This window comes from Brienomyrus brachyistius, unplaced genomic scaffold, assembly GCF_023856365.1.
Source record: "Brienomyrus brachyistius isolate T26 unplaced genomic scaffold, BBRACH_0.4 scaffold34, whole genome shotgun sequence".
In the NCBI taxonomy this organism is placed as follows: domain Eukaryota; kingdom Metazoa; phylum Chordata; class Actinopteri; order Osteoglossiformes; family Mormyridae; genus Brienomyrus; species Brienomyrus brachyistius.
This window is the reverse complement of record NW_026042309.1, coordinates 1,346,789-1,374,783: the sequence shown is the minus strand read 5'-3', so window position 1 is coordinate 1,374,783 and position 27,995 is coordinate 1,346,789. Positions and strand designations below refer to the sequence as shown.

At 42.5% G+C, this 27,995-nt stretch overlaps 3 protein-coding genes across 3 annotated transcripts in view; 2 read left to right on the top strand and 1 right to left on the bottom strand.

Annotated features, from left to right (window-relative positions):
• Positions 1-27,995, top strand: part of LOC125721543 (NLR family CARD domain-containing protein 3-like) — a 349,177-nt gene that overhangs the window by 165,786 nt on the left and 155,396 nt on the right. The gene's annotated exons all lie outside the window — the stretch shown is intronic.
• LOC125721558 (uncharacterized) overlaps positions 1-27,995 on the top strand; it is a 145,200-nt gene that overhangs the window by 6,945 nt on the left and 110,260 nt on the right. The gene's annotated exons all lie outside the window — the stretch shown is intronic.
• LOC125721554 (uncharacterized) lies at positions 24,772-27,855 on the bottom strand. Its single transcript, XM_048997525.1, has 2 exons — positions 27,194-27,855; positions 24,772-25,914 (listed from the first exon to the last, which is right to left on the bottom strand). The coding sequence occupies exons 1-2, from the start codon at positions 27,303-27,305 to the stop codon at positions 25,169-25,171; spliced, it is 858 nt and encodes a 285-aa protein (XP_048853482.1). The 5' UTR covers positions 27,306-27,855; the 3' UTR covers positions 24,772-25,168.

Genomic DNA, 27,995 nt, shown 5'->3' with positions numbered 1-27,995 from the left:
GGAAGCGGAAGTTGGCAAAGTGAGACGCGGCAGTAGGCCTATGCATGCAATTGACTGGAGTATGGGGAGTAAAGCCTTTCGTTTTCTTTAATAAAAGTTGTCCTTGTATTTTCTCATATGCGAGAACATCACAACTGCCACTGCACTTGTTGATGTGTAAGTGTGCCCTATTCAAACAATAAAGAGAAACTACATGCAGCACTGAAAAACTATTCCACGGCCAAAAAAAATGTAAACATTCTTTCTATATCAGAAGCTAGTCTCTGACTGAAATTTCTATAAATCTTTATATAAACTGATAGCAATTAACCTAAGAGTGCATGCTTGGATTTTAGTATCTGCATGTACTGTGGAACTAAAAAGAATCATAATCAACATATATAATTATGTAAATGAAAAACAAATACGTTGCATTTTCCTTAATAGTTTTGCACGTTGCCATAATTTATATTTAATTTAAAGTATGAAGCACCCAAGCAAAGTTTATGTTGAAATAATACTCAAGATTCTTACTGTAAGTCTTTACTCTGGCACAGTGGTGGATCTAGAAAATTTTACATGGGGTGGCAAGAGATTTTAACAGAGTGGCATGGAGGTTCAGTGAGAAACCGACTATCATTCAGAATCGTGGAGCTCAGGAGCAAACTTACACTGAAAAAGTGACAATTTATCTAAGCATTTGGACTCTCATGGTTAAAACAATGCTGATTGTACTTTTCATTATCACTGACCAGTTGTTTTTCTTTGTTGTGCTGTGCAGCAGAACATTTCACAAACATATCCAAATTAACACTGATTAACACAAAGAAACGCTGATTCTCAATGCTCAGCAGAGTTTCCAGGTCCGCGGTGTTCATGCCCAATTGTGCTATTTTGAAAACATAGTTTCGGGTAAATATTAGGAGGTCATGGGTTGCGGATTTTTGGGCTGATTTCATAATGTTATACAGCAGCAGACTGCAAGGGGAAAAATAAACTAATTATTATCAGTGCAAGTGGCTCCTAATCCTGAGTAATGCTGGATCTCTAGCCACCTAAAGTAAGAGACAGATGCACACGGAAAGCAGGGCTGCCGACTACCATGCATCTGGCATGACTTTCACGCTCTCAGACACTCACGCAAGGAATCTTCCACTATATTATTCCACTATAAGCCTAAATGTAGCTACATCAGAAGCGTTGGTGTAGTTTGCATACCCTACATACCATTTAGAACAGGGGTCACCAACATGGTGCCCACTGGCACCAGGATGCCCCCAAGGACCACATGAGTCACCCACGGACCTGTTCTAAAAATACCACAACTCACCAGTGGGCAGCGACTAAAATTTAATTTTATCTTGTTGCTATTCTTCTTTAATCACATTTGTATTTATATAGATTTGAAAATGACAATATCCAAAAAAGCATTTAAAACGTGTTTATTCTACATGAAGTTTAGATAAGTTTAGGTAAAGTCTGTTCTGGTAGCCTTTGTATGGCTCAGTACCCGTGAAGTAGCTCTCAGTTTCAAAAAGGTTGCTGACCCTTGATATATAGTATACCCCAATCTTGGGTGATATATCCTAATCAGTAAAATAACAGTCGGCTAAATTCCGCATAGTGATCTCATTAACTGCGTGTTGTTGCTGAAATACATCACACAGACGTCGGGGGAATGTCGAATCATCAGAATATGTAAGATTTATACATTTGGTTAAGTTGAACGCATTTGCTGTTGAATGCAATTCCTATCACATTAACAATTACTGGTTGAAAACTTGCTGTTAGTGTCTTAAATCATACTGCTGTAAAAGTAAAATTTACAACAGAAATCAATATGCTTAGAATATGGGTTAAGATGGAAAATAATTTTTCCATCCCAATCCTAATCATGTTAATGCAAATTTACAGCAGTGTGGATTCTCAGAAAAAAAGGTACTCTGACATAAAGATCAGCAATACAGTGCAAATAACATTTAATTTCACATTTATACAAAAAAAAGACAGGGCATTTCGATGATAAAATCTGTAGTGAACAATAAGTCGCATCAAAACAAAACCTGGAATTCGGTCATGCTACCTTAAGGTTAAACATTACTTTGTGCAAAGTTCCTTGTTCTGAAATAAATACTTTCTGCAATAGCACATCCAACCATATTCACACAGTCTTTATCGTTATTTATTTATTCAGCCGTTTTTTTCTTACTGCCAGCATCTCATAAAAAGGGTCAGTGCTCACAGTAGCAGTGATGCTCTGTATCCACTTGTCCTTCTCCTCAGGGGTTGGCGCCGAGATGCGGTACACCACATGATTGCCCTCTACCAGGCGGCCGTCCGCCTCCGTTTTGCAGGCTTTCATCAGCTGTCTGCTGTTGTTAGGGATTTACAGTTCAAAGCAGTTAGGCTTCCTGAGATCCTTCACCTCACGGATGCTCAGATTCTCCAGCGGAATGATCACCCTGGGTTTCTTATCCGTAGTATGTTTAAAGTAGTAAAGGCAGTTATCCATCAGGATGAACCACCGCCTTTTCCATGTTTTCACCCGTCCTCCTCCCATTTTGAAGAGCCAACCCTCTCTGTCAGGGTTGAAGAAGGCATTGTTCCCATTGTCTTCAGGAATCTTGAATGGCTCATTCTTTATGCTCTTATAAAGATTTCGGAGGAGATCATCTGGCAGGTTGCCTCCATCATTGATTCCTCGATTCATGGAGATGAACCTGTCCACACTGGGCTTGTCTCACACATTTGGATTATGAAGGCTAGTCTTTAGCATGATTATGGAAAATGAAAGTACATAGCAGGTGTCAATGTTTTGGAAGACTTTTGGAAGGATTACGTTGACAGTACCTCTGCGCAAAGGCCTCCATCATCCTGTCAATCTTTTGTGCTTCTCCTGGCAGACGGAAACTCCAGAGGAACTGCCTGAGAGCCTGTACCAGGTTGAACCCTGCGAATTCATGAAGCCCAAGAAATGTTTGGAGGACTTGGATATTGAAGTCGTCTCTCTCACCCAGGTAATCCCCAATGGCTGTTTTGTTCAGCCCCTCTCCCTTGTATAGGAGCTGGGCGATGTCCTCAGATGTGTGCCGGAGAAGATTGTTTTGTACCATGAACAGGATACCCTTCTTAGGGTCCATGTTGAATTTCTTTCTTCCCATGGCGACATGCCTATTCTTTTCTAAGATTTGGCTGCGTTTGGTGCTGGATTCAAGGCCCTCCACTTCCATGAGGGCCTCTCTCAGCGCCTCCCGCAGCCTCTGGATCTCCAGCAGAAGGGCTCCTTTCCTCAGCCGGATGTCCTCAAGTTCAGAGTGCTTCTCTGGACTCAGGTCCATGGAGACTGCAGCAGACAGGAAAAGGAGATCGTCAGCGGGTGTGGAGCTCAGCAGGTTGGCCATCTCTGCCAGTTTGGTTGTTGGTTCAACTCCCATGGCAGAGTAATCGTAACATTGTTAAGCCCTTGAGCAAGTCCCTTAGACCCAAGTGCTCTGACCCCAAACTCTCATCACTTCGGACAAAAGCATATGCTGAATATATGTAATCCCAAAGGGCAGTTACAGAAGACCCCAGGACCGGAGTAACGTGGGAAGCAATTACTGATGCCTGGAAGCTTTGGGGCATGCAAATAAACTGCATCCAAAGGCAAATGGCTAATAAAGAATGCTCTGAATGCCAGGCATTCGTCCAGCAGTGAGATTGTAGAGATAATGAATAAAGATAGAAAGTGTGAATAAAGATAAAACATTTTGATTGTATTTGCGAAGCGATGCTGGATGTGCTGAGCTCGCCGGGAAGGTCATGTGGTCCGCATTCCCTCCCCATACACACGTGATCAGCTCAATCACACCGAAATTGTCGGTTTGCTGCCCTTCAGGGAAACAATCTAAAGGGTGTTACGGGAAAAGTAATCGATGCAAAAGCCAATGATGTTCTCCTGGTGCCTACCCTTGTTTATGTTATCGTTACTGACACAAACAATGATGAACGATAATAAGCATTTATAAGCCATGATGACCGCACCATTAACGTGGAGTTGCACTAACATCTGTTTTTATAGCTAACCAGCAAGTCAACCTCTCACCCTGGTAATGCAACAGCGCCGGTTAAACAATATGTTTACACAGAGTGCTTGTGATCAGTGGCCTATACTACGAATCAGGGTTACTGGCTTATCGAGGTAACTTGACGGATTTAAGGTACCACAGTTTAAATGAACTTCATATTTGTTCATCGGGATGTCTGAATCGGTGCTGATCAGTACTACGATGCCAGTTATGCAATGTAGTTTTGATAAAACTTTTCTGTCATTTAACATAAGAGGAAAAAAATAATTATACTGTAGTCAAATTGGCTGATATAAAATCGTTTAAAACTGTGACAAATTTTGCCTTTTTTTACAGTGTATACTTCCAGTCACAAGGTAGCAGATACGGATTTCTGAAATAGCAAAGGTAAAGGTCAATGATTAATATCCCTCATCTCTTTTAAAACTATAGGTAAGATGCTGTTTTGATATCCTGTCTAGGGTTGGAGTGTAACAGTATTCACAGGAAAGGGGAATGGGATAAAGGGACAAACAGGGTGAGGGCAAGAAGGGAACACCAGTGGACAAAGGGATATTTTTTGTATTTTCATTTTTTTCATGTATAATACTGACACTGAACAAATAACCCGGTGCAAAAGACTTTGGGAGTGACCACAGCCAAAATAACAAACAAAATCCCCAACTATCAAGTGCGACCCACAGCTAATCTCACCTAAGTGCAAAAGAAAAGGAAACCAAAAGACAAACACTCCACCTCACTCCCTGACCAAATAAACAGAGTCTAACACACACTTGCAAAACAAAATAGCTAGGGGTGCAACGGATCGCGGTTGATCCGTGATCCGTACGGATTACAACCCACGGTTCGGAACGCACGTGATCCGCGGATTAACTCGTTTTTTAAACTTTTAGATAAATAAAAAAAAAATAACTGCAGATAAAACAGTGTTTTCTGCTGATATTGCTTAAATAATAAATAATTAATTACACAGAAGTCGTGTTTACGTCAGCGGAACATGTGACTCAGTCAACAACGATGGCTAGCGGCGGAACAGAGGAACTCGAAAAGCCTCCCGCATCATTCAAATCTTTTGTATGGGAGCATTTTGGCTTTCCTGTAAAATATAATGATGACGGAAGAAGGGTGGTGGACAAAACAGTTACAGTGTGTAGACACTGTGGCACGAGAAAGCCGTATGAAAGTGGCAATACATCGAGTATGGCCACGCATCTGAAGCGACATCACCCCGGTGTGCAGACAGGATGCAAACCGAAGCAACCACAGCAACAGCTGCTCACCGCTGCATTTAAGCAGCACTTTGCACCAGAATCAGAGCGGGCTAAAGCTATTACCAAATCTATCGGGATGTTTATCGCGGCAGACATGAGGCCATACTCTGTTGTTGAAAACAAGGGTTTTAAAAACCTCCTAAAAGTGCTTGAGCCACGGTACGAAATACCCTCGCGCACACATTTCAGCATGAAGGTCATGCCTGTACTTTACGAACAGGAAAAAAGCAAAATCGTCGCAGACTTATCAGATGCATCCTCTATTTCGATCACCACAGACGGGTGGACATCAAGGGCTACCGAAAGCTACGTGACTGTGACTGCCCATTATATAACAGCGGGATGGGAGATGCAAAGTCCGGTGCTACAGACATGCCCCCTCTATGAGACTCACACAAGCACAAATCTAGCGCAAATCCTGATAGAAGCAGTAGCTGAGTGGAAGTTAAAGAGACACAATGCATGTAGCAATATCCCAGTCACCACAGATAATGCCAGAAACCAAGTAAATGCAGTGACAGAAGCTGGACTAGGGCCACAGATATCTTGCTTTGCACATGTGATAAATTTAGCATGCCAAAGAGGAATCTCAGTTAACCAGATGGATCGCCTTCTTGGGAGGATTAGGAAGGTGGTTTCTTTTTTCCACAGAAGTACAACAGCAGCTCATGTCCTTAAAACAAAGCAAGAAATGCTACAGCTACCAGCCCACAAGCTCATACACGACGTCACTACAAGATGGAATTCCACATATGACATGTTGGAGCGCTATCTTGAGCAGCAGGCAGCAGTATACTCTGCACTGACAGAAAAGACACTGAAAAAAAATATCAGAGACATTGTCACCTTGTCTGATGATGATGTGAAAGTAGCAGAGGAGGTCCTTCAGCTCCTCAAACCTCTCAAAACAGTCACAACCCTATTGAGTACTGAAAATGCACCATCTGTGTCCATGATCCTACCTCTGAAAACCAGAATTATACAATCCATGTGTGCAAATGAGGAAGACACCAGCATTACCAGAGATGTTAAGGCTGCCATAAGAGGGGACCTGATTTCCAGATACACCAACCCCCCTGAAATACAAGATTATCTTCACAGATCTACTGCACTTGATCCAAGGTTCAAGTCCCTGACTCACATAGAACCAGCCCTACGCGAGAAGACATACACTGATCTCACAACTGAGATTGTGGCTACTGAAGAGGTAAAAAATAATACAGTTATTCATATTATTTAATATTAATATAATTAAGTTATAAAATATTTTAACTATTATTTATGTGAATATTTGATCTTAATTTTGAAAATTACCAGCATATGTTATTGATTGCCTATGAAATATATAACAAGAAATATAGTTAAATAACTCAGTAATTTTTTCTGCAGGGTCAAGCCACAGAGCCAACACCCTCTGAAGAAGACACAGGGCCAAATGCATCTCCTCCACAAAAGAAGTCTGCCATAGAAGAGCTTTTTGGGGATACATTTGTGAAAGAGTCACACACAAAGAAAACTTTTTACAACACAATCAAAGAGGAGGTAGAATCATACAGGGCAGCAAGCAGTTTGCCAGTGGATGGTGATAATCCGCTGGCGTGGTGGAAACACAATGAGTGTAAATACCCTCACATTGCAAAAATGGCAAGACACTACCTTGCTGTGCCTGGCACTTCAGTTCCTAGTGAGAGGGTATTCTCCACAGCAGGTGACATAGTGACAGCTAAGAGGTCTACTCTCTCCCCAGAGAATGTAGACATCCTCATCTTTTTGAAAAAAAATTTGTCATTATAAGGTTTGGCCTGTTTTCAGTTCTCAGGTTGTTTTTCAATTGTTGCATTGAAGTATTCAAGTATTGAGAACTTTATTTAAAAATTGTATTTATTCAGCTTTTTCAGTTATGTCTTGGTTTTATTTTTGTAATTTATTTTAGTTATTTTTGATAAAACCAAAAGTTCCTTGCCATACTGTTCTTGTAATAAATGAGAAGCAAATTACATTTGACTCCTCCCCTTTTTGCTGATCCGAAAATTGATCCGATCCGTGACTCAAAATCCGTGATATGATCCGAACCGTTAGTTTTGTGATCCGTTGCACCACTAAAAATAGCAGTCACTCCCTATGCAGCAATACAATCACACATACATAACATACACACAAGTCAAAGCAACAAGGGGGCTAGTGAAGACGTAAACCAAAGAAAACCAAGCGGGGAGACAGCAAGCCAAACTGAGGTCGCGGGGGGGACCGGAGCCTGTCCTTGGAACAACAGGCGTAGGCAGGAACCAACCCTGGGCAGGAGTCAACACTCTGCAGGGCGCAAACACTCACAACTCAGATTTGCCAATTAACCTACCCTGCGCACTTTTGGACTGTGGGAGGAAACCGGAGCCCCTGCTGGAAGTCTTTCCCCATTCACCAGATTATATTGCCAGAAGACTGAAAATTAGATATCAAATACTAGAGTGACATAAAAACAAAAAACAAGTTTGCTTGTAATGAGACGCAAAACAGAAGATTATCTCTTTTTATATTTTGAGAAAACATTTTAACATTTATCCAACCGGTCAAATGGTTTAATACTTCATGCAGCAGCATTTCTAAACTCATTCCTCAGCCCACCAGACAGCTCCACGTTTTTGCTCTGTCCCAGATCCCTGCATGCATGAACCAAACAGTCACCTTTTACTGCTGTGCTGAGAGCTTGGACAGAGCAAAACTGTGGATCTTTGCAGTGGGGTCCAAGGACTGGGTTGAGAAACCCTGGCATAGAGGAGACTGCAGTGAGAGCCAAGAAAAAAAGAGATTAGAGAGGAAGGTAAAATGCTTCCATTAGCATGGCAAATAAGCTGCAAGTACAGACCCTGTGCTTCCATTACAAACAAAAAGCCTGTATGACCCTCCTGAACACACAAGTCAGATTAACTTAACCAGGGGAAATAAGCATAAAACTTGGCAAAGACTAGACTATGAAAAGGGAAGGTGAACATCATACTTACACGAACTTCTGCTAAAGCAAATGGACAAACCCCTTTTAACTGAATCAAGTTACTTTAGAAAATTAATAATTCAAAAATAAATCAATAAAAATTAAGAAAAACACAATCATGCTTTGAACTAATACTGCAGTCAGTCCTAAATGTTCCCATGACATTCTTTTCGTCACGACGCACACTCGGTACATACTGGTTAAAAACCATTTATAATCCTTCATGTACCAGTCTATGATGGAGCACCCCAACCTGGGCCGCCCATCCAACATGGCAGATTTCTGCCCCCTGGCCCCGGAGACTAACAGACTAACCTCAGGAAACAGGGAACCAGGGGGACATGGGCCGCTGACTGGATGGGCGACTCCAGAATGAGGTGAAGCAGAAGGTAGACTCCACAGCAGAGGACCGAGGAATGTAGAGCAAAACTAGGGAACCTGAAGTGGCAAGAACACAAACCAGGACAGACATATAAAACCAAAGCAAACGCATCAGTGGCACAGCCCACCAGCTTGTGAAAGATGGCTACCTGGCATCATGAATCCCTAAATCAAAAACCTTTGTGATGGCAACTTTACCACCCAGGACTGATCCCTTCTAAAGACCTCAAGTTTCAATGCAAGGTTTCTGAAGTGTTTTGAAACATTAGTCCATGTGACTGCTGTGGTATTGTTCCAGGCAGGGAAAACAACTTAGGAGAAAATTTCCGTGCATGTTGGGTGTTTGTGGTACTGTTGGGCTGAGGGGGTAATTGAGTGACTATTAACCTTTGAAATCCAATTATATTATTTAAACAGGTTAGTAGTTAGACAGTGTGATTTAGATGAGGATAAGGATGTTTTATTGTTATTACAAAACGTGTTCTACATGAAGGGAACAAAATGAGGCACTCAGATCCGGTGTATTAGCAATAATAAAATAAAAATAAAATCGAAAGAACAATACAATGAATAATATGGTAACAATTAAAATTAAATATAATAAAGACATTAAGATAGATTCCATTAGGAGAATTTAACCATGGATGTAAAGTGAGCAGGTGTGAGTGTAGCAGAGATTACTGAGGTCTGTGTGTAATAAAGTATATGTGACACTGGCTGAGGAAGCAGCAACGTGTGTGTGTGCAAAGTCACAGTAATAACCTGCAGCACTGAGGGATCTATTGCAGCAAAGCCCTGACATGTAACACTGGTGATGAATAGCAGTGTTAGATATAGGTATAGTGAGGTACTTATAATTATAGTAGGTGTAGGATCAAGGTCTGGATTAGATTTAGTTAGAAACATACAGGGCAAATCTAGATAACACACACACACACAGATTACATATAAATATAAATTTGGGGGCAGTGTGTAGCTCAGTGTGCTAAGCCTGTGATCAGAAAATAGCCGACTTTAGCCCAGCCTGGGCACATCTGTGGGTCCTTCAGCAAGGCCCCCAGCTCCCTGGGTGCCACTATGACTGGCTGCCCGTCACGGCCAGCTCACTCTGAGCAAGTTGGGGGAGGCAAAACGAAAATATCTTGATTGGGATCAATAAAAAGTATTAATTCTTATCCTACGGTCTGAGCATTCGGTCAATCCAAGTACAGAGAGTGGTAATGTGGACAATGCTGCTTGCATTTCCGGCCCAGCAAGGCCTGCTGCTGCTCCACAGCTATATATATATTCAGCACTGACCTTTTTCCATTCAGTGGTTGTTAAAATAACTTTGTGTAGCCTAGTAATGGTGTAGTGCAATATTCTTTGGTTTGTAATATAAGGGATTAAATAATATCTTCCAAGTGAGATACAGGCCCTCCACATTTTCAGTGAAAGGAGACCAGACAGCATGAAAGCTCTTCCTACAGTTGCCTCTGCTGTATCTCAGATTTTCAAAAGGTAACATAGAAAACACATCTTTAACCTATTGTCTGAAGGCAGGGGGTCTGGAGGACTTCCACTGTGTGAGAGTTGTTCTTCCACCCAGCAGAGAGGAGAAGGCTGTGGCTCTGGCCTGTGAGGCGGTGTATTGTTTTTCTGCGGGGAGATGTGAGCATCGGGTGAGACTCGACTCAAATGCAGCCACTTTGAGACAGACGTGGACTTTAAGGAAACACAGACTACACATGGAACAGCAATGACTGAGCTGGGGAACGCAGTGAGGGCAGACATATTTATACACAGCACACTAATCAGCGACAAAACAGGTGTACAGGGTTAGGATGGAGAACTATAATGGGATACAGGAGAATTAGGAGGGTTACAAAGGGCCAGCAGCGACCCCTGCTGGCATGAGTGGGAGGAGACATGAAAAAATAAGAGATTACAGATCATGACAGGAGCACCAAGCACAGCAACAGTGGGGTCATGCTCAATTATCACACCACATATATTAGAAAACATTATGAAAAACTGTTCCCAAAAATTGTTCAAACATCAGCATGAACGAAACATACGACTGGTTGTACCTAGGCTACACTGGCACTGACAGCAGAGTGTAACAAATTACCAGCTACGACATATATCTGATGATTCAGAAGAAAGACAAGTTGAAGAAACAAAGTGGTTAATTGACTATTGTATAATAATCAAATCACTTCATAATCATGTAATACACAATATGTCACGATGGGAAGAGGGACAATCCAAGGGCAGCCTTGTGGGTTTTATTGCTGAACCAAAAGACATGAATAGAACCCAAGAGGAGGAGGAGAGCACAAGTAGGAGGGAGGGAGGAAGGAATAAGCAGGAGGAGTCGGGGAGAACCTACTAACACGGGGAGCAGAGAGGGGTCCTCCTCCTTTTTGGGTAAAACTAATTGCTTGTGACATGGTAAGAGGCAACTTCTTTCTTGAGAGAATTTCTTTAAAGGGCAAGACAACCAAAGCTGTAAATCTAACAGGAAAAAACAGCCTTTGTAGAATTCTATGTGAAGACCCTCTGGGCCAGGCGCCCTGCCGCTCTGCATTGTTTTCTTTGCATGTACAACTTTGTACTCCATAATTTTAATATTTTATCACGAAGCCTGAAGAGCAATATGAACTATATCATGCTTTAAGTAAATTGTCTCATCCTTTATTAGATTTAAACACAAACACAATCCACAGCAAACTGTACTTACAGCCTTCATCCTGCTCTTCAGTCTCTGACGTGCTGCATCTAAATGGGGACTCGTCAAAAAGCCAAGTGGAGCTGTCATGAATGAAGGCCTTATTGAAGCTTCCCCTGCCTGACAGCAGGTTAGTCTCTCATTTGACTAAAGTATATTTAACTTCTACAGAACTTTGCAGGCTCATCTAGGATGGAGAATTTCTGCTGCTGAGCGCATTTTGACCTTGAGGAGCAACTGGCTCTCATCCAATGCAACAGTGAGTTAAAGGAGCAAGTTAATACGCCTTTTAGGGAGAAGGTGTGTACGCCACTAGCCGGGAGGGGGGAGAATGAAGAGCAGAGAGGTCGAGAGAGCTGGGTGACCGTAGGTCAAAGACGCAGGAAAGGGCGTACACACGTTGCAGAGGCGGCATCACCTGAGGTGACTGTGTCGAACAGGTTTCAGGTTCTTCCAGCTTTAGAGCCGGAACGGACTGGGGAGGCAGGTGGGCCCTTGGGCACTGAGGAGCCCCCTCCCCCCAGGAAGAGGGAGGTTGTGGTAGTGGGGGATTCCATTATTAGGGGAGTAGACAGTTATGTGTGCACGCGTGATAGAGGGTCCCGTACGGTGTCTTGCCTGCCTGGTGCCCAGGTAGGAGACCTTCCAGATCGTGTGGATAAGCTTTTGGCCCCAGCTGGGGTGGATCCAGTTGTCGTGGTGCATGTTGGCACCAACGACATAGGCAAGGGTAGAAGGGCTGTTCTGCAGGATAAATTTATAGAAGTCACCAATAAGCTTAGAAGCAGAACGTCCACGGTGGTATTCTCCGAAATACTCCCCGTGCCACGTGCAAGTCAGGCTAAGTTAGCTGAGATAAGGAAATTAAATGCATGGCTAAAAGGATGGTGTAGGAAAGAGGGGTTTAGGTTTATGGGGCATTGGAGGACCTTCTGGAACAGGTGGGACCTGTTCAAGCCGGATGGGTTGCACCTGAACCAGAGGGGAACCAGTGTATTGGGGAGGCGTATGTGTAGAGTAGTTGAGGAATGTTTAAACTAGGGACTGGGGGGGCAGGGAGGTTAGTTAACTATGTCAGTGGGGGGAAACGGAAAGCCCCAAATAATCATATTGTAAGTGGGCACCGTAATAGGCCTACCCTTTGTTGTCTGTATTTAAACGCCAGAAGTATTAGGAATAAAATTCATGATTTAGAGGCTTTTATCTCATCGGACTCTTATGATATTATAGGAATAACTGAAACGTGGTTGAGTGAAAAGGATGGACAAGAATATAATATGGATGGTTACACGTTGTTCCGTAAGGATCGTATAGGAAAAAAGGGAGGTGGTGTTGCAGTATATGTAAAGGAAAACTTGCAGGCAAGGGAACTTACTGATATAAATAAAACTACGGAAGCAATATGGGTAAAATTAGATGCTAAAAACTCAAATAGCCTAATTGTCGGTGTTTGTTACAGAACACCTAATATAGCTGCTGAGGAAAGCAGATTGTTATACAGTGATATTAGGACTATGAGCAATAAAAATGATGTGGTAGTTATGGGTGATTTTAATCTACCAGGAATGCAGTGGGACATTGTCACTGGCTCTTCAGAAAATGAACTGGAGATGGTGGAATTAGTACAGGATTGTTTTTTTACTCAGTTTGTTAACACCCCTACCAGGGGAGATGCCATTCTTGATCTTGTTCTCTCTAATAACCAGGACAGGATTGGTAAATTAGACGTTTTAGAACCACTTGACAGTAGCGATCATAACATGGTCAAATTTGAGGTTAAGTTTAGTGTTCGAAGAGCTAAGTCCAAATCAAAAATATATAATGTTAGGAAGGCTGACTTTAAGTGTATGAGACTAAAACTAGAAACTGTGAACTGGATGGAGTTAAATAACAAAACTGTTGAAGAGGCCTGGGAATTTTTTAAAAGCACATTATTGCAAGTGCAAGAGGACTTCATACCTGTTTCCAGCAAGAATAAATCTAGGAAATTGAAACCTAGGTGGTTTACTAGGGAAATAAAGTATAAAGTAAGGAGGAAAAGGGCTTTGTTCCAGCAATGGAAAATAACTGATGATGACAGAATTAAGCAGGAATATCTAAGTCTACAGGCTGAGTTAAAAAATGATATTAGACGAGCTAAAAGAAATGTCGAAAGGATGGTTGCATTGGAAGCTAAGGATGACGTTAAAAGTTTCTTCCAGTATTTTAACTCTAAAAGAGCTCTAAAACCTGAAATTACTAATCTGCAGGATAGTAAGGGTCTTATAATAGTAAACGACATTGATATAGTAAATGAGTTCAATGATAGTTTTGCACGGGTATTCACTGTTGAGGACCTTAGTAATTTACCAGTTATTACCTATCCAGCATTGTCTATAGCTAATATATATATAACTGAAGCAGATGTTTTGCAAAGCCTAGCTAAGCTCAAAATAAATAAATCACAGGGCCCTGATGGCATCTTACCTATAGTGTTAAAAGAGATGAGGGATATTATTTGCCGACCCTTAACTTTACTGTTTCAAAAATCCTTATCTGAAGGTGTGGTACCTTCTGATTGGAAGCACGCCTTCATAACGCCTATTTTCAAAAAAGGGGATAGAAGTAATTTGTCTAACTATAGGCCAATCAGTCTAACTTGTATAAATGGTAAAGTTATGGAGGCTATAATCAAAGAGAAAATGGTAGATTACCTGGACTCCAATAACATTTTGCGGGATAGCCAGCATGGATTTAGGAGAGGTAGATCCTGTTTAACAAATCTGTTGGAGTTTTTTGAGGAAGCTACTCAGGAAGTTGATGATAAGAAGGCCTATGATGTCATCTACTTAGATTTCCAAAAGGCTTTTGATGTTGTCCCCCACAAGAGGCTCCTACTTAAACTCAAAGCGACAGGTATTTTAGGTACCGTAGCGACCTGGATTGATAACTGGTTAACAGATAGGAAACAGCGAGTAGTTATAAGAGGCACAATGTCGCAGTGGGCTTGCGTTCATAGTGGGGTACCGCAGGGTTCGATTTTAGGACCACTATTGTTCCTAATTTACATAAATGATATGGATACCAATATATACAGTAAACTGGTGAAATTTGCAGATGACACCAAGGTGGGTGGTGTAGCAGATACTGAATTAGTGGCTCAGCAGCTACAGCGGGATCTTGATTTAATTAGTGACTGGGCCGATACCTGGCAGATGAAATTTAACGTCGATAAATGTAAGGTACTCCATCAAACACTTAGTCACTTTTCATTAAACATGCACTAATAATCTGTTATTTTATTATGTTTGTTATAGCTTAGTTATAGTTTTTTTTTTCTTTTTTAACTTTCTACAGAGTATGAGTATTTATGTGTATTTACAATACAGTATCACTCATAGCTATTTTGCACTATTATTTTCTTCACCTTACCTTTACTCCTATTGTTGCACTGAGCATGTAAAGGACAAAAGAATTTCCCTCGGGATAAATAAAGTTTTTTCTTATCTTATCTTATCTTATCTTATCTAGGGAGCAGAAATATAAAGTACAGGTATTTCATGGGTGTCACTGAAATAAAGGTAGCTGATCATGAGAAAGACCTTGGTGTGTATGTTGATGCTTCCATGCCCCATTCTCGCCAGTGTGGGGAAGCAATAAAAAAGGCCAATAGGATGTTGGGGTATATCTCCAGGTGTGTGGAGTTTAAGTCAAGGGAGGTAATGCTAAGATTATACAATTCCTTGGTGAGACCTCACCTAGAATATTGTGTGCAGGTTTGGTCACCATATCTTAAAAAGGACATTGTGGCCTTAGAAAAGGTGCAGCGTAGGGCCACAAAAATGATTCCTGGTCTTAGAGGAATGTCATACGAGGAACAGTTACTTGAGCTAAATCTGTTCAGTCTCAAGCAAAGGAGACTGAGGGGGGACATGATCCAGGTATATAAGATTCTAACAGGTTTGGATGCTGTTCAACCAAATAGTTACTTCAGCATTAGTTTAAATACACGAACTCGTGGCCATAGGTGGAAATTAGCGGGAGAACATTTCAAGCTGGATTTAAGGAAACACTTCTTTACACAGCGTGTAGTCAGAGTATGGAATAGCCTTCCTGATAATGTAGTGCAAGCTGAATCCTTGAGTTCCTTTAAATCAGAGCTAGATAAGATTTTAACGACTCTGAGCTATTAGTTTAGTTCTCCCCAAGCGAGCTTGATGGGCCGAATGGCCTCCTCTCGTTTGTATAGTTCTTATGTTCTTATGTTCTTATTAGAAGAAATTCTCAGAGGGAGATACGAGTCCTAGGTGCCTGCTGGGTACATATTGAAGACAGAGTTAGGACCGACTCCAATAATTCTGCACTGTCTCCCAGATTAGGGGAAAAATTGTATTTTACTGAATATTTCATTTATGGAATTTTACCTTAGACTTGGTCAGCAGCCATGTGGATAGATTTCAGAACTACAGACGGTCTGTGGGTTGGGGGGGACAGGCAGGTTGGCCGGTGGGGGCACGCGGAATGCTCCTGGGGGTGTGGTGGGTGTGCTTATATGATTTACAGGAGCCGAGGCTAACAAAGGCACTAAACTGCACAAACAGCCTCCTGTACGAAGTTTTACATGAAAAGGGGCCATGGGCTTGTTGGCACTGTGTTTCTTAGCAGACTGACTAATACAGCCAACTGGACCCGTCTACCTCTTCAAAAACATCCATGCAGAGTTTCCTGCCTGTTTCTGACAGCTTTCACTGTTATTATTTTGCTCCAGTCCTTTGCGATTTTCCAGGTTTTATTATCTTGACCTTTAAAATCTGGAGGATTGCTACCCTCCAACTAGCTGTTTTGGGTCAAAATGGCCCCATTTGTGTTAATTTGCATCATTAATTACAGCATAAATCAATACATTCCAGATGAATTTTAAGGAATTTCAACAAAAGCCTGTAATATCATTTTCGACCACCATGTGACACCACAAGCCGTTGGAAAATCACTAAGCTGTCAATAAGAGATTTGGCAGAACAGAAAAAATGATGTTAAATGTATCACAGTGCAATAGTTTTAAAAATAAATCAATGACTTTGCACGACTATTTTATGTGTTTTGTCAAATAAAAAACCTGAAGTATTTGAACTTGAACTGATACTGAGCAAAATATTACCTCTTACTTATATGAAGGTTCGCATTATCTATGATACTGGTGCCAAACCTGAGGATGATCTGAGGTGCTGCTCTGTAAGAGACATGGAGCGATACACCTGAAGAAGCAGCAGATCTCGTATTGCAGGAATTGGAAAGCAGTAGTACAGAAAGGGACAGTACTGAAGTAGGTGTGAGACTTCTGTTGAGGTTTCGGAAGTGGAATTCGCAGAGGAAGAGACTGATATTACCAAAGATGTGCAGATGTGCTGGTAGTGAAAAGCACTGGACGGACATGGTCCAGGCAGGATTACAGCACAGTACTCAATGAAAACCTCTCTGCGGCCAACCAGGCTCTGCATTCGGCAAGCCAAAGATATCCTGTCCAACTTTTTATTCCAAGATCAATGGAAAAATCAACATGAGCAACCTGGAGGTAAGAAGGAAATTCATCAAGGACTAGAAAGAAATAACAGCAAGGGCTTTTAATATTGGCTGAGGTTTTCAAATCCAATTAAGAATCAATCAAAAGTTTATGAAGTGCGAAAATGAGACCGGTGATTTTTCCAGCAACGATGCCCAAACAAAGCTTTTGTGACGTGTTGCTGGTTATCTGCTCTGACGATCGTCAGTCCAGAGCACTCAGGAAATCCAGCGACAAGATGGTGGCGATCTGCAAAGTATGAGAGCTCTGGGAAACATCATTCTGCTGATGCATATCACCATTGTCACACCGGGTTCTGTTCATGGGTAACTAATATCTTCTTTATTACTGCTTCACATCGATCTACATTGTCACAACAGTTTATCAAAGTTTACAGTTTATCAAAAATCATATTTTTACGAACATGTTGCCAATACGTATGTAGTGAGTATTAATTTCATGTTCGTGTTCAATGAATCATAATGGATCATTTATTTTAGTTACTATATTTACTCACGATTTGTACCTGAGTAGTGACTGTGTTATTAAATCAGTAATGAATAATATTGTAAAGTGCTATGAAAAATGTATAACGTTTATATCTGATTCCTGTATTTGGCATCGGATAAGTATTCTCTCCGTCTGCTGTTGCAGTCTGCTGCCCATTTTGACAGCATATGCTCCGAAAACCGGGCAGATATGGAATTAAATTTTGGGCAGCCTGCGACTCCAAATTGAATTACTCCAGGAGAATCGAAGTGTATATCGGGAAGTCTTCGGGGGGGGGGACCCTCCTAGGCCCCTTTCCAGGTGAGGCTGAACTCTGCCGAATCACAGGACCAGAGGGTCTGGGAGGGCCAGCAGGGCAGGAGGACATGAGCGGTTGGTGGGCGATGAGAGAACCGCAGAGCAGTAGAGCAGCAAGGAGACAACAGGAGAGGAACATGAAGATGACAAGGGACATACAGGGCAAGAGCAGATACTGGCAAACCCTCTCTGGGAGACAGACATTCTGCCTGCCGCTTTCTTGGGCTCCTGTTGATACTGGTGACCAGAAACTGGGACCAGAGTAACCGGAGTCTGGGATGAAGGAGGGACCCACGTATCAGGACCCAGGGCACTCTAGCAGGACATCCTCTGGATCCATCTTCTCTGGGCTGGTGGCAGCCTGCAGGCATGTGCCCATGGGACGTCAGGATAGAAAGTGGGCACCAGCAGGCCGTCAGGAGATGAGGTGGGCACCGGCTGGACGTCTGGGGACATTGAGGTGGGTGCTGGCCAGGCATCAGGGGACAGAGAGGTGGACGCTGGCCTGACATTATGGAGCAGTGTGGCAGGTGTCGGCTGGTTACCAGGGAACCGTGTCAGATTCTATGAGAAGCCTAGAGGCAACCAAGCCTCACCTGTGTTGGACACTGTGGGTGCGGCCTGAGCGGCCCTCTGGGCCGGGAGCCTTAAGTGCGGATGTAACGACTGCAACGGCCGGCTCTCCTGGGCCATATGCTGTAGATGCAGTGTCTTTCAATCACGAGTGCGCTTCCCTAACCATTACGTCACCACTGCTCACTACTATGTGTACTATTAAAAGAGGCAGTAGGGTCTTGTCCAGCCAGCTGACAAAACGTTTCCACATTTAATTGGAACGAAGGACGGTAGGAAACATCTGTATTGTGTGCAGACTTCCAATAAAACCATGTTGAAGCAAAGTCCGACCTCTACTGTGGTCCAGCACTCTGACAACCATAGAACTAGGAGTGAAGCCTGTTCTTCTGTGCTGGAGAGCTTTGGGGAGCATGTTTTGGCGAACAGGGGGATCACAGTAAATCCCAGAGAAGCATCATCGTCAGACTTCAAGTGACAATGAGGACGCAGGTCGCCCTATGGCAAACGACATGGAGACGGCGGGCTCCTTTTCTCCAGAGCACCCCACCTCTGCGGGGTTCAGCACACTCACTCCATTCCAGAGGGCCCTGAGGATCTCCGCTATAGCTGTCACACCCTCCACTTGGGAGTCCGGGGAGAGGGCGGCTATGCCCTCCGTCAGAGATGGGTCATTCTCTCTGGGGAAAGATGTACTGCGGCCTGAACCAGCGACATTAGGTATGCTTGACACAAGCAGCAGTGATCGGCTGTAGGGACCTGGGGAACCTACTGGGGCTTGTCGAGTTCCTTCAGTCTGTTGGGTGCCAGGATGAACGACTCTGGGAGCAGGTGTTGTCAGACAATAAACTGGGATTTACTGGGATCAAGATGGGAGGCTAGGGAACGAGCAACATGGAGGGCACCACATCAATGGGGAACACAGGGCCAGGAAGCACTTATACAGGAATAACAAGGGAACAGACTGGAGGTAGCTGGGAGTGTTTAACATGAGGGATGGAACGAGACGCGAGACCAACGAGCAGCAGGCATGGCTTATTAGAGCCACGTCAGGGAGGTGGCAGGACATGACGTTTGGGGCTATGGTTAGGGTTAGGATTAGGCTTAGGTTTAGGGTAAAGTGTTTGTGGCAGAGAGCGGTCAGTAGTACAAGGACACGACTACGCCACCTGGGGTATTTCACCACAGGAAAAATTACTCTAAATTAAGAGCACACAAGTTCATTTACCGAATGGAGCTAGAGACGTGTTTGTACTATTAACAGGTTGTTGAAAATATAAAACAAAGAAACAAGACAAGCGCTTTAGCATCAACAACCTTAAAAAATAAACCAGCAACCAGCCTTTGGCCACTGGCTGACTAAACTCAAGCAGGAGACAGGTGTCCGGGGAAGTTGATCAAAAGGGGGAATAGAGTCCCTTAAACTAACACACACACACACACACATACACACACACACACACACACATACACACGCACACACACACCTGTGCTCCACCACACTGATCCCCACACAAATATACTGCACAAGGTGAAAGTGTGAACACCACCACCCCAGACCAATCAAATCTTAGTCAGCCAGATCAATCGAGGCAGCCACTGCTCACAGTCTCCCAGAAAATACCCCAATCTAACCAAGAATCTGAGTGTTGAAAACTATGAAGAGTGCAAACAATGAGTAGCAGAATACAGGCTGTCCCTCTGTATCAGTCCCATACAGAAAGAAAGGGCGGCCCAAAGTCTGTTAAGTTGCAGAACTAGGGAATGAAACAGCTCCAAATGCAGGAAAAGGTGCGACGATCCTTAGCACGTTCCAAGGCTCCCAGCACATCGCCGATGTCCCACCGAGGATCAGGAGCTTCAAGCAGCAGTTGTTGGGCGACATCGGACCGGCTGAGGACAAGACAAGACTGACGGAAAAGAAAAACTGACGTAGGAAACACAGCAGCCACAGTGCAGGTTCAAACTATTATTGTCTGACAAACCTGCTGGAAGAGGTTATAAACTGAAGCTGACGAGCAACTGAAACTGTAATCCTGGCAACAACCGTAACTACAATTAAAACACATCAAGTAAAGCAACTGACAAGTAGCTATAGGCCTAGTCACCAGAATAACTTGCAACCACTGGAGCTGCAACACAGACACAAGAGAAACACTGCAATATAAAATATTACCATTAGCCATTTAAATCAAGCAGAGGATTAACGCTAATTAAAACAGCAAAACCTCCCACCAAGACACAGAATAAGTGTGAACCTCAGCCAGCATGCCAGCGTACCGTGGCAGACCAGTGCGGTGCGGAAGGGGAGTTACCGGACCGGGAAACGCCAATGACGCCTCCACACACTAGGGGTCCCCACACACACTTACCGGAAATAATCAACAAGTCCTACCCGCAAAATTCCACACTGCTACAGTTGGATGGCCCTGGGATTTTTCTCCAGAACCCCAAGGCTCAATGGAAGTACCGCGAGATTCTTAAACCCTTACCTGAGGGAGGAGGCTTCCAGCGTAAGGAGAGGTTCACCAGAATCCCTGGGCTGGATGGACATCGTTCATCCTTTACCTGGGGAATGAGGCTCCCAACTCGTGGTGACTTACCCAAGCCCTGGTGCTGGATCATCATTAAATGCTTACATGGGGAAAGAGAGACCTTACCCTTGGCCTCCAAGCCTGGAAGTACCCTGAGCTCTAGACCCAAGCTTAACCCTAACCCATAAGCATAGGTTCGCAGCATGAACGGTTCTCAAATGATACCAGAAAACCATACATGTTCTTAATCTGAAAATCAGTTCATCGTTTTCCCAGAAGGTGGCAGCACATCAACACTGCAAGCTTGGCACATCCCTTTGGATACAATGAGCTATCCTTACATTTTGAAATTTTTTAAAACTTATTTAAATCAGTAAAACAAATTACTTCCAAAAAGGATAGAATCATGTCTACCCAATACCACTTGGCACCATGTTAGTGTGAATGGAGTTTTCACTCCAGCCCTGAGGGATTCAGAGCAGACACAAAAGATTGTGAAGCCATGTGTGATTTACAGTGAAAGGTGACTGAACACAACGCACAGCCTCTGTTATGACTCCACTGTTCACCATGGTTCAGCACCATCTATATTTCTATTATTTTTAAGGTATTTTACTTGTGGTTTTACACTTAACATGGTATCGACAGGCTTGCTCCAAAGAGATCTCATTGTATTTACACAGTGACAGTAACGCTGCCTTATCTTGCGAGAGGAAGTAGCATATGGGTGCGCTGCTAACGTTAGCATTAGCAAACCTAGCTGCCTGGCAGTGTTGGTAGTAACTCGTCAGTGTAATTCCACTACTTTTGTTTGCACCATGTATTTCAACATCGACGCGATGTTAATGTGATCACTATGCAACCTTTAGCCCACTGTTATTTTCCTTGATTATGTAATTATACAGGGCAGGTCAGGCAGAGGGAGCAGACGCTGATGCAGCACATTGCCGCACCAACCACACGTCCAAACTGCTGGCGATCCTGGCCGGCGACCCCCCAGGCAGACACACGGTCGAATCCCACCCTTATTATAATTACTTTTATATACAGTAATTGGTAATTAGTAATTTTCAGTAGCTTGCACAAGGCTGCTGACTAGCAACGTTATTCGTTGGCTGAATCCGAAATAGCTGTAGTGCTACGATGCTGGATTGTTACAGGGACAGTGATAAATGCAGACCCCTTTATTCTGATTGCGTTAAAAATCAAATGTTTTTACTCAGATTTCATCCATTTGGTGGTGTGCTCTCTATAATGTGCCATGTTTTCCTAAAAGCAGATTTTTTAAAAAGAATGGCAAAATAGAGCAGCGATCTGAATTGTAATGCGTGTATCTTGAAACGTAGCGTGTTGTCAGACTCTCCGATACACAGCTCTATGGTCCATACAGAGGAGATGAGGAACATGCAGTCTGCTAAGTCACGTGGTCACCTTTCGTTAGGTGGCTACGTTTACATGCCTTAACGCAATTAAGATGTTTTCATGTAAACAGATTAATCGGGGAGCTCATTTATAAAGGCTTCGTGTGACTGAAAAAGACGAGAAGCATTCATACATACATTTATAGGAAGATTTTGGGATTTACAAAGAAAAACGTTTTGTGAAAAAGACACAAATCTTGTGAACGAGGTTGAGAGATGCTGTTTCGACAGAATCCTGTAGAGGGCACTGTGTATGCTAAATCGAAGGCTCCAGGAATGTATTCGGCATTTATAATCCATCCATCCATCCATCCATTTTCCAAACCGCTTATCCTATTGGGTCGCGGGGGGTCCGGAGCCTATCCCGGAATCAATGGGCACGAGGCAGGGAACAACCCAGGATGGGGGGCCAGCCCATCGCAGGGCACACTCACACACCATTCACTCACACATGCACACCTATGGGCAATTCAGCAACTCCAATTAGCCTCAGCATGTTTTTGGACTGTGGGGGGAAACCGGAGTACCCGGAGGAAACCCCACGACGACACGGGGAGAACATGCAAACTCCGCACACATGTGACCCAGGCGGAGACTCGAACCCGGGTCCCAGAGGTGTGAGGCGACAGTGCTAACCACTGCACCACCATGCCGCCCGCATTTATAATCATAAACACTAATAATTGAAATATTTGTGGGCACATGGCAATTGGCTCTGAGATTAAAGTTTTTTAAAATGAATTTGTTTAAATTTTTGGGCCGGCATGGTGGTGCAGTGGTTAGCACTGTTGCCTTACACCTCTGGGACCCAGGTTCGAGTCTCCGCCTGGATTACATGTGTGTGGAGTTTGCATGTTCTCCCCATGTCGTCGTGGGGTTTCCTCCGGGTACTCCGGTTTCCCCCCACAGTCCAAAAACATGCTGAGGCTAATTGGAGTTGCTAAAAAATTGCCTGTAGGTGTGAATGGTGTGTGAGTGTGCCCTGCGATGGGCTGGCCCCCCCATCCTGGGTTGTTCCCTGCCTTGTGCCCATTGCTTCCGGGATAGGCTCCGGACCCCCCGCGACGCAGTAGGATTAGCGGTTTGGAAAATGGATGGATAGATGTATGATAGAATGATTAAGCTGTAGCACATTTCAAATAATATTTCATTTGTAACACATTTGTTCTCCAAACTTCTACATTTTTAACCTTTGGCCACAAGATCATCTTCTTCCTGCCAGTATCTTTTCTTTTCCTTTGATCCTCGGTTGTTGGAATCTGCTCTGCTGCTTGGAAGTTCCCTGGGGAGTTAGTGTTGGGGGGTTCTGGTGGAATGTGACCATCGGCAGCCATGGGCTGGATAGCGCTGTGGTGCTCAGCCTGGCTCTGTGCCCTTCTAGGGGCTCTGTGTCCTTTGTTAGCACAAACATTTTGCACACCTGACATTACCATGCATACAGTATTTCTCGTATTTTACAAAATACAAAAACACTGATCTGTAGAAAAAAACATTTTATTTCATGAACTAAGTCAAATATGAATCATAAAACACAATTAAAATACTTTTTTTGAATACATGCCTCAGAAATTGCACATCCCTGATTGTGCGTTACCTTCATGCTGCCTTGAAATTTTTGATTTCTTCACTGTAGCCCTATGTTATACAATCTTATCTTAACCTTCTGAATTAATCCTATTTTTATTTCTTAAATATTCCCTCCACCACCCCCCCTCTAAGGAGGACTGCTTTATTTATAATTAATCTAATCCTATGTTATACAATCTTATCTTTACCTTATGTTAACTGATCCTATTTTTATTTCTTAAATATTCCCTCCACCACCCCCCCTCTAAGGAGGACTGCTTTATTTACAATTAATCTAATCCTATGTTATACAATCTTATCTTAACCTTATCTTAATTAATCTTATTTTTATTTCTTAAATATTCCCTCCACCACCCCCCCCTCTAAGGAGGACTGCTTTATTTATAATTAATCTAATCCTATGTTATACAATCTTATCTTAACCTTCTTAATTAATCCTATTTTTATTTCTTAAATATTCCCTCCACCACCCCCCCTCTAAGGAGGACTGCTTTATTTACAATTAATCTAATCCTATGTTATACAATCTTATCTTAACCTTCTGAATTAATCCTATTTTTATTTCTTAAATATTCCCTCCACCACCCCCCTCTGAGGAGGACTGCTTTATTTACAATTAATCTAATCCTATGTTATACAATCTTATCTTAACCTTCTGAATTAATCCTATTTTTATTTCTTAAATATTCCCTCCACCACCCCCCCTCTGAGGAGGACTGCTTTATTTATAATTAATCTAATCCTATGTTATACAATCTTATCTTAATTAATCCTATTTTTATTTCTTAAATATTCCCTCCACCACCCCCCCTCTAAGGAGGACTGCTTTATTTATAATTAATCTAATCCTATGTTATACAATCTTATCTTTACCTTATGTTAACTAACCCTATTTTTATTTTTTTAATATTCCCTCCACCACCCCCCCCTCTAAGGAGGACTGCTTTATTTATAATTAATCTAATCCTATGTTATACAATCTTAAGCTTACCGTAACCTATCCTATCTTAATTTTATTCTATGTTATCTTATCCTATCTTTCTTATCTTATGCTATGCAATCCTATCTTATTCTTATACTATGTTATCTTATATAATCTTATCCTAAACTTATGGTAATTTATCATGTCTTTGTAAAACATAAAATGGCATACAAGTTAAGACTATCTTAACTTGTCCTATCTTATTATATACAATCTTAACCTTATCCTATCTTAATCTTATCCTATAGTACCTTATGCTATAGAACTACATGGTATTTTATCTTATCCTAAGTATGTATGACAACTCTTGTGTAATTATGTGCTGAATCTACAGGGAAATGTAGCTATGTGCATCTGACTGATAGCCCATTTCCACACCCATCTCCTGAGCCCTGGGCATGGTACTTAGCTGCTCCAGTGCATCAATAGGAAAGATGAACTCATCTTCATCAATCCTACGCCTCTTGGTTGAATGAGTACCCTCATTATCCTCATTCTTCCCCTGTTTCGCTAAGTTAATTTCATTTAAATGTCTGTTCCAAAACTCCTGACACCAGTACTCAGTAAAGCACTTGGCGTCATAGGTCATTTTAGAGTACTTTGTTACATAATAGTTATACAACCAATAGAATTTTTCCAGGTGAGATGAGGCGGCTACAGCCTGTGCTGGAGCCTGAAGCAGAGGGGTCAGATGAACCAGGCCTGGAGCTGAATATGGATGTGGAGCTGGGCTAACAGGTGTGACTAAGTGTGGCAATAAAACAGAGGAGCCCATAAAAAGAAATGGGGATGAAACAAAAGGGGAGGGGGCTGAAGACGGAAATAAAAATGAAGAGGAGGAGAAGGTTGGTGAGCTGGGCTTAGGCTCTAACCCCTTCTGTTGGTCATACCTCCTTCTTCGCCCTGACCGGCCTCCCGCCGTATTTCTACGGCGGCCTGTGCCCTGCTGACCCCTGCTGGTTGCCACCGGGATGGCAGCAGATCCAGGAGAGGCAGACGTGGTCAGGGAGCTGGCTGCCGGCGGCCTGGTGCGGCACTTCTTCCGACGGCCAGCATCACTGGAACTGGTTTGTCCTTTGGGATTATAAAGACAGGGGACAGCATATTTAATTTAAATGAAACATTATGTCACTGTACAACAACACTACATCACAACCATCACAGATATCACACTTGGCAGTCGGTATTGCACACTAAGAAAAATTCTGCCGTCTTTATTGGATACAGGAAACACACGCTTGGGAAACTTATGCGCTGGTCTTGACTTGGGCCGTCTGCGTTTCAGCAGGGGAACCTGACCTATAAAAACAAGCCAGTTTGTGCACAGATTCCCTGATACGCAGAACAACAGCGAAAAACAACACTGGAAAGGTTCATGTGCATCAAATATAGCAGCCTACTCAATCCAAATGCTTGGCATCAACAACTGACTATTAAGTCAAATCCTTTACATATCTTACACTTTCCATAAGTTGCATTATTTATTCACTCTCAAGGTACCAAACTAAGATTTATGCTTTTTCTGATTACTACCGCGTTTCCCCGCAAATAAGCCCTAACATGATTTTTCAAGAAGCTCGTAATATAAGCCCTAGTTATTGTCCCATGGATTGTACGGTAACTAGAATGAGATGCGGTTATACTACGAGAAGGCTACATGGACAAGAGGCGCTCATTTAAGGACAGAGTTATTGCTAAACATGAGAGATTGGGGACACTGGTTCTACAGGAAATTGAGTTGCGAGATATTCAGGACGGAATTTGGAACTTGGAGATTTACGATGATGTTCCAGAAGAACATGACATTACGACTATATTTGAATAAACATATGCAGTATACAGCAGAATTTTGTTCATGAATAAATTCACCGTCAAATTGTTTACATGGAAAGATACTGTTAGAAGATGACATGATGTCTGTGTTTGAATAAATGTGGATTTTTTTCATGAATACCGGTAAATATACTGTAGCATGTTATACTTGGGAAAATACTACCTTAATATAAGCCGTAACGCGTCATTTGGAGCAAAAATTAATATAAGACCCTGTCTTATTTTCGGGGAAACACCGTATATTAGGACATATTCAGCTGTTACTTTACCACTTCATGATGATTTTCTCTGATGTTTAAACACAGCACAGCCACAGATTTTACTGATTTCATTATATAATGCAGTAGACATGCAAAAAGACTCCCGTATATTAAAGCTAAAGGTGAACTACTTTATTATTTAGACATGTACTTCTAAAACAAGATAATAGAACAGAAGATTCAAGAAGACTAGTCAAGCATATTCTGACTTTAACTCTTTAAGTGCTGAGTTAGTCTGGGCATCATTTTGCCATCCTTACCTCGGCCAACTGGACCGGGGATGTATTCCGGGGCGATCCGCACACTGACTGCACCTTTCGGCAGCAGCCAGTCAATCCTCTGGAGATTCACGGTGGTTTTCACGATGGACATCTTTCGCGTCTTCTCTCTTGCTGATAAACTGCAAGTCTGAGCTGCTTTAAATGTTCAAATGAAAACTCTAAACGGAAAAGAATTGTTATGATTCGGTTGCTAAGCTACGGTGGCCGATTGGTGTCAGCGCGCTGCAAAGTCTTCAAACGCTTTAATCAAATGACGAAACATACGATCTACATTTACAAAAGCGCAGAAACGTAGAAGTACCACAAAATTTTAAGACAAGTTTAAAAACATATAAGCGCTGAAAATCCGCTCACAACACAGTTGTAAAGTTTCTGGGTGACAAAGAAACAAGACGGACCAATTATGGTTTAATTGTATATCGAATGTTTACGAAATGTCGATATCTTATCAAAACAGGATATAGAATGAAACACTACATTATATCAATCAATCATTCGGTCGCCATTAAAAATATAGAATAATATTCCTTCCTTGTTATAATTAACACGAGAGCTGCGGTCTTGAAGTTGCACAGACTCCCAGAATTCATAGCGATAATTACGCGACCCATTCAATTAGTGGGTTTTTTGATAATTGGGAATGGGGAGGAGCCATTGGGTGCGTTCGACTTCACTTAGGTCTGACTGCAGCTGACGTGAGGGGGAGCGCCATCTGCCGGCGGCTGCAGGAGTGTAATATAATAATATAAACTGTAATATAAACTTGTAATATAAACTGACA

What these genes read in the sequence shown, in the direction of transcription:
- LOC125721554 (XM_048997525.1), bottom strand. Translation starts at nt 27,305, where the DNA reads ATGTCCATCGTGAAAACCACCGTGAATCTCCAGAGGATTGACTGGCTG. An exon ending in CCCCGGTCCAGTTGGCCGAG is followed by an intron (nt 25,915 to 27,193) that starts GTAAGGATGGCA and finishes ATAATCCCAAAG; the next exon opens with GACAAACCAGTTCCAGTGAT.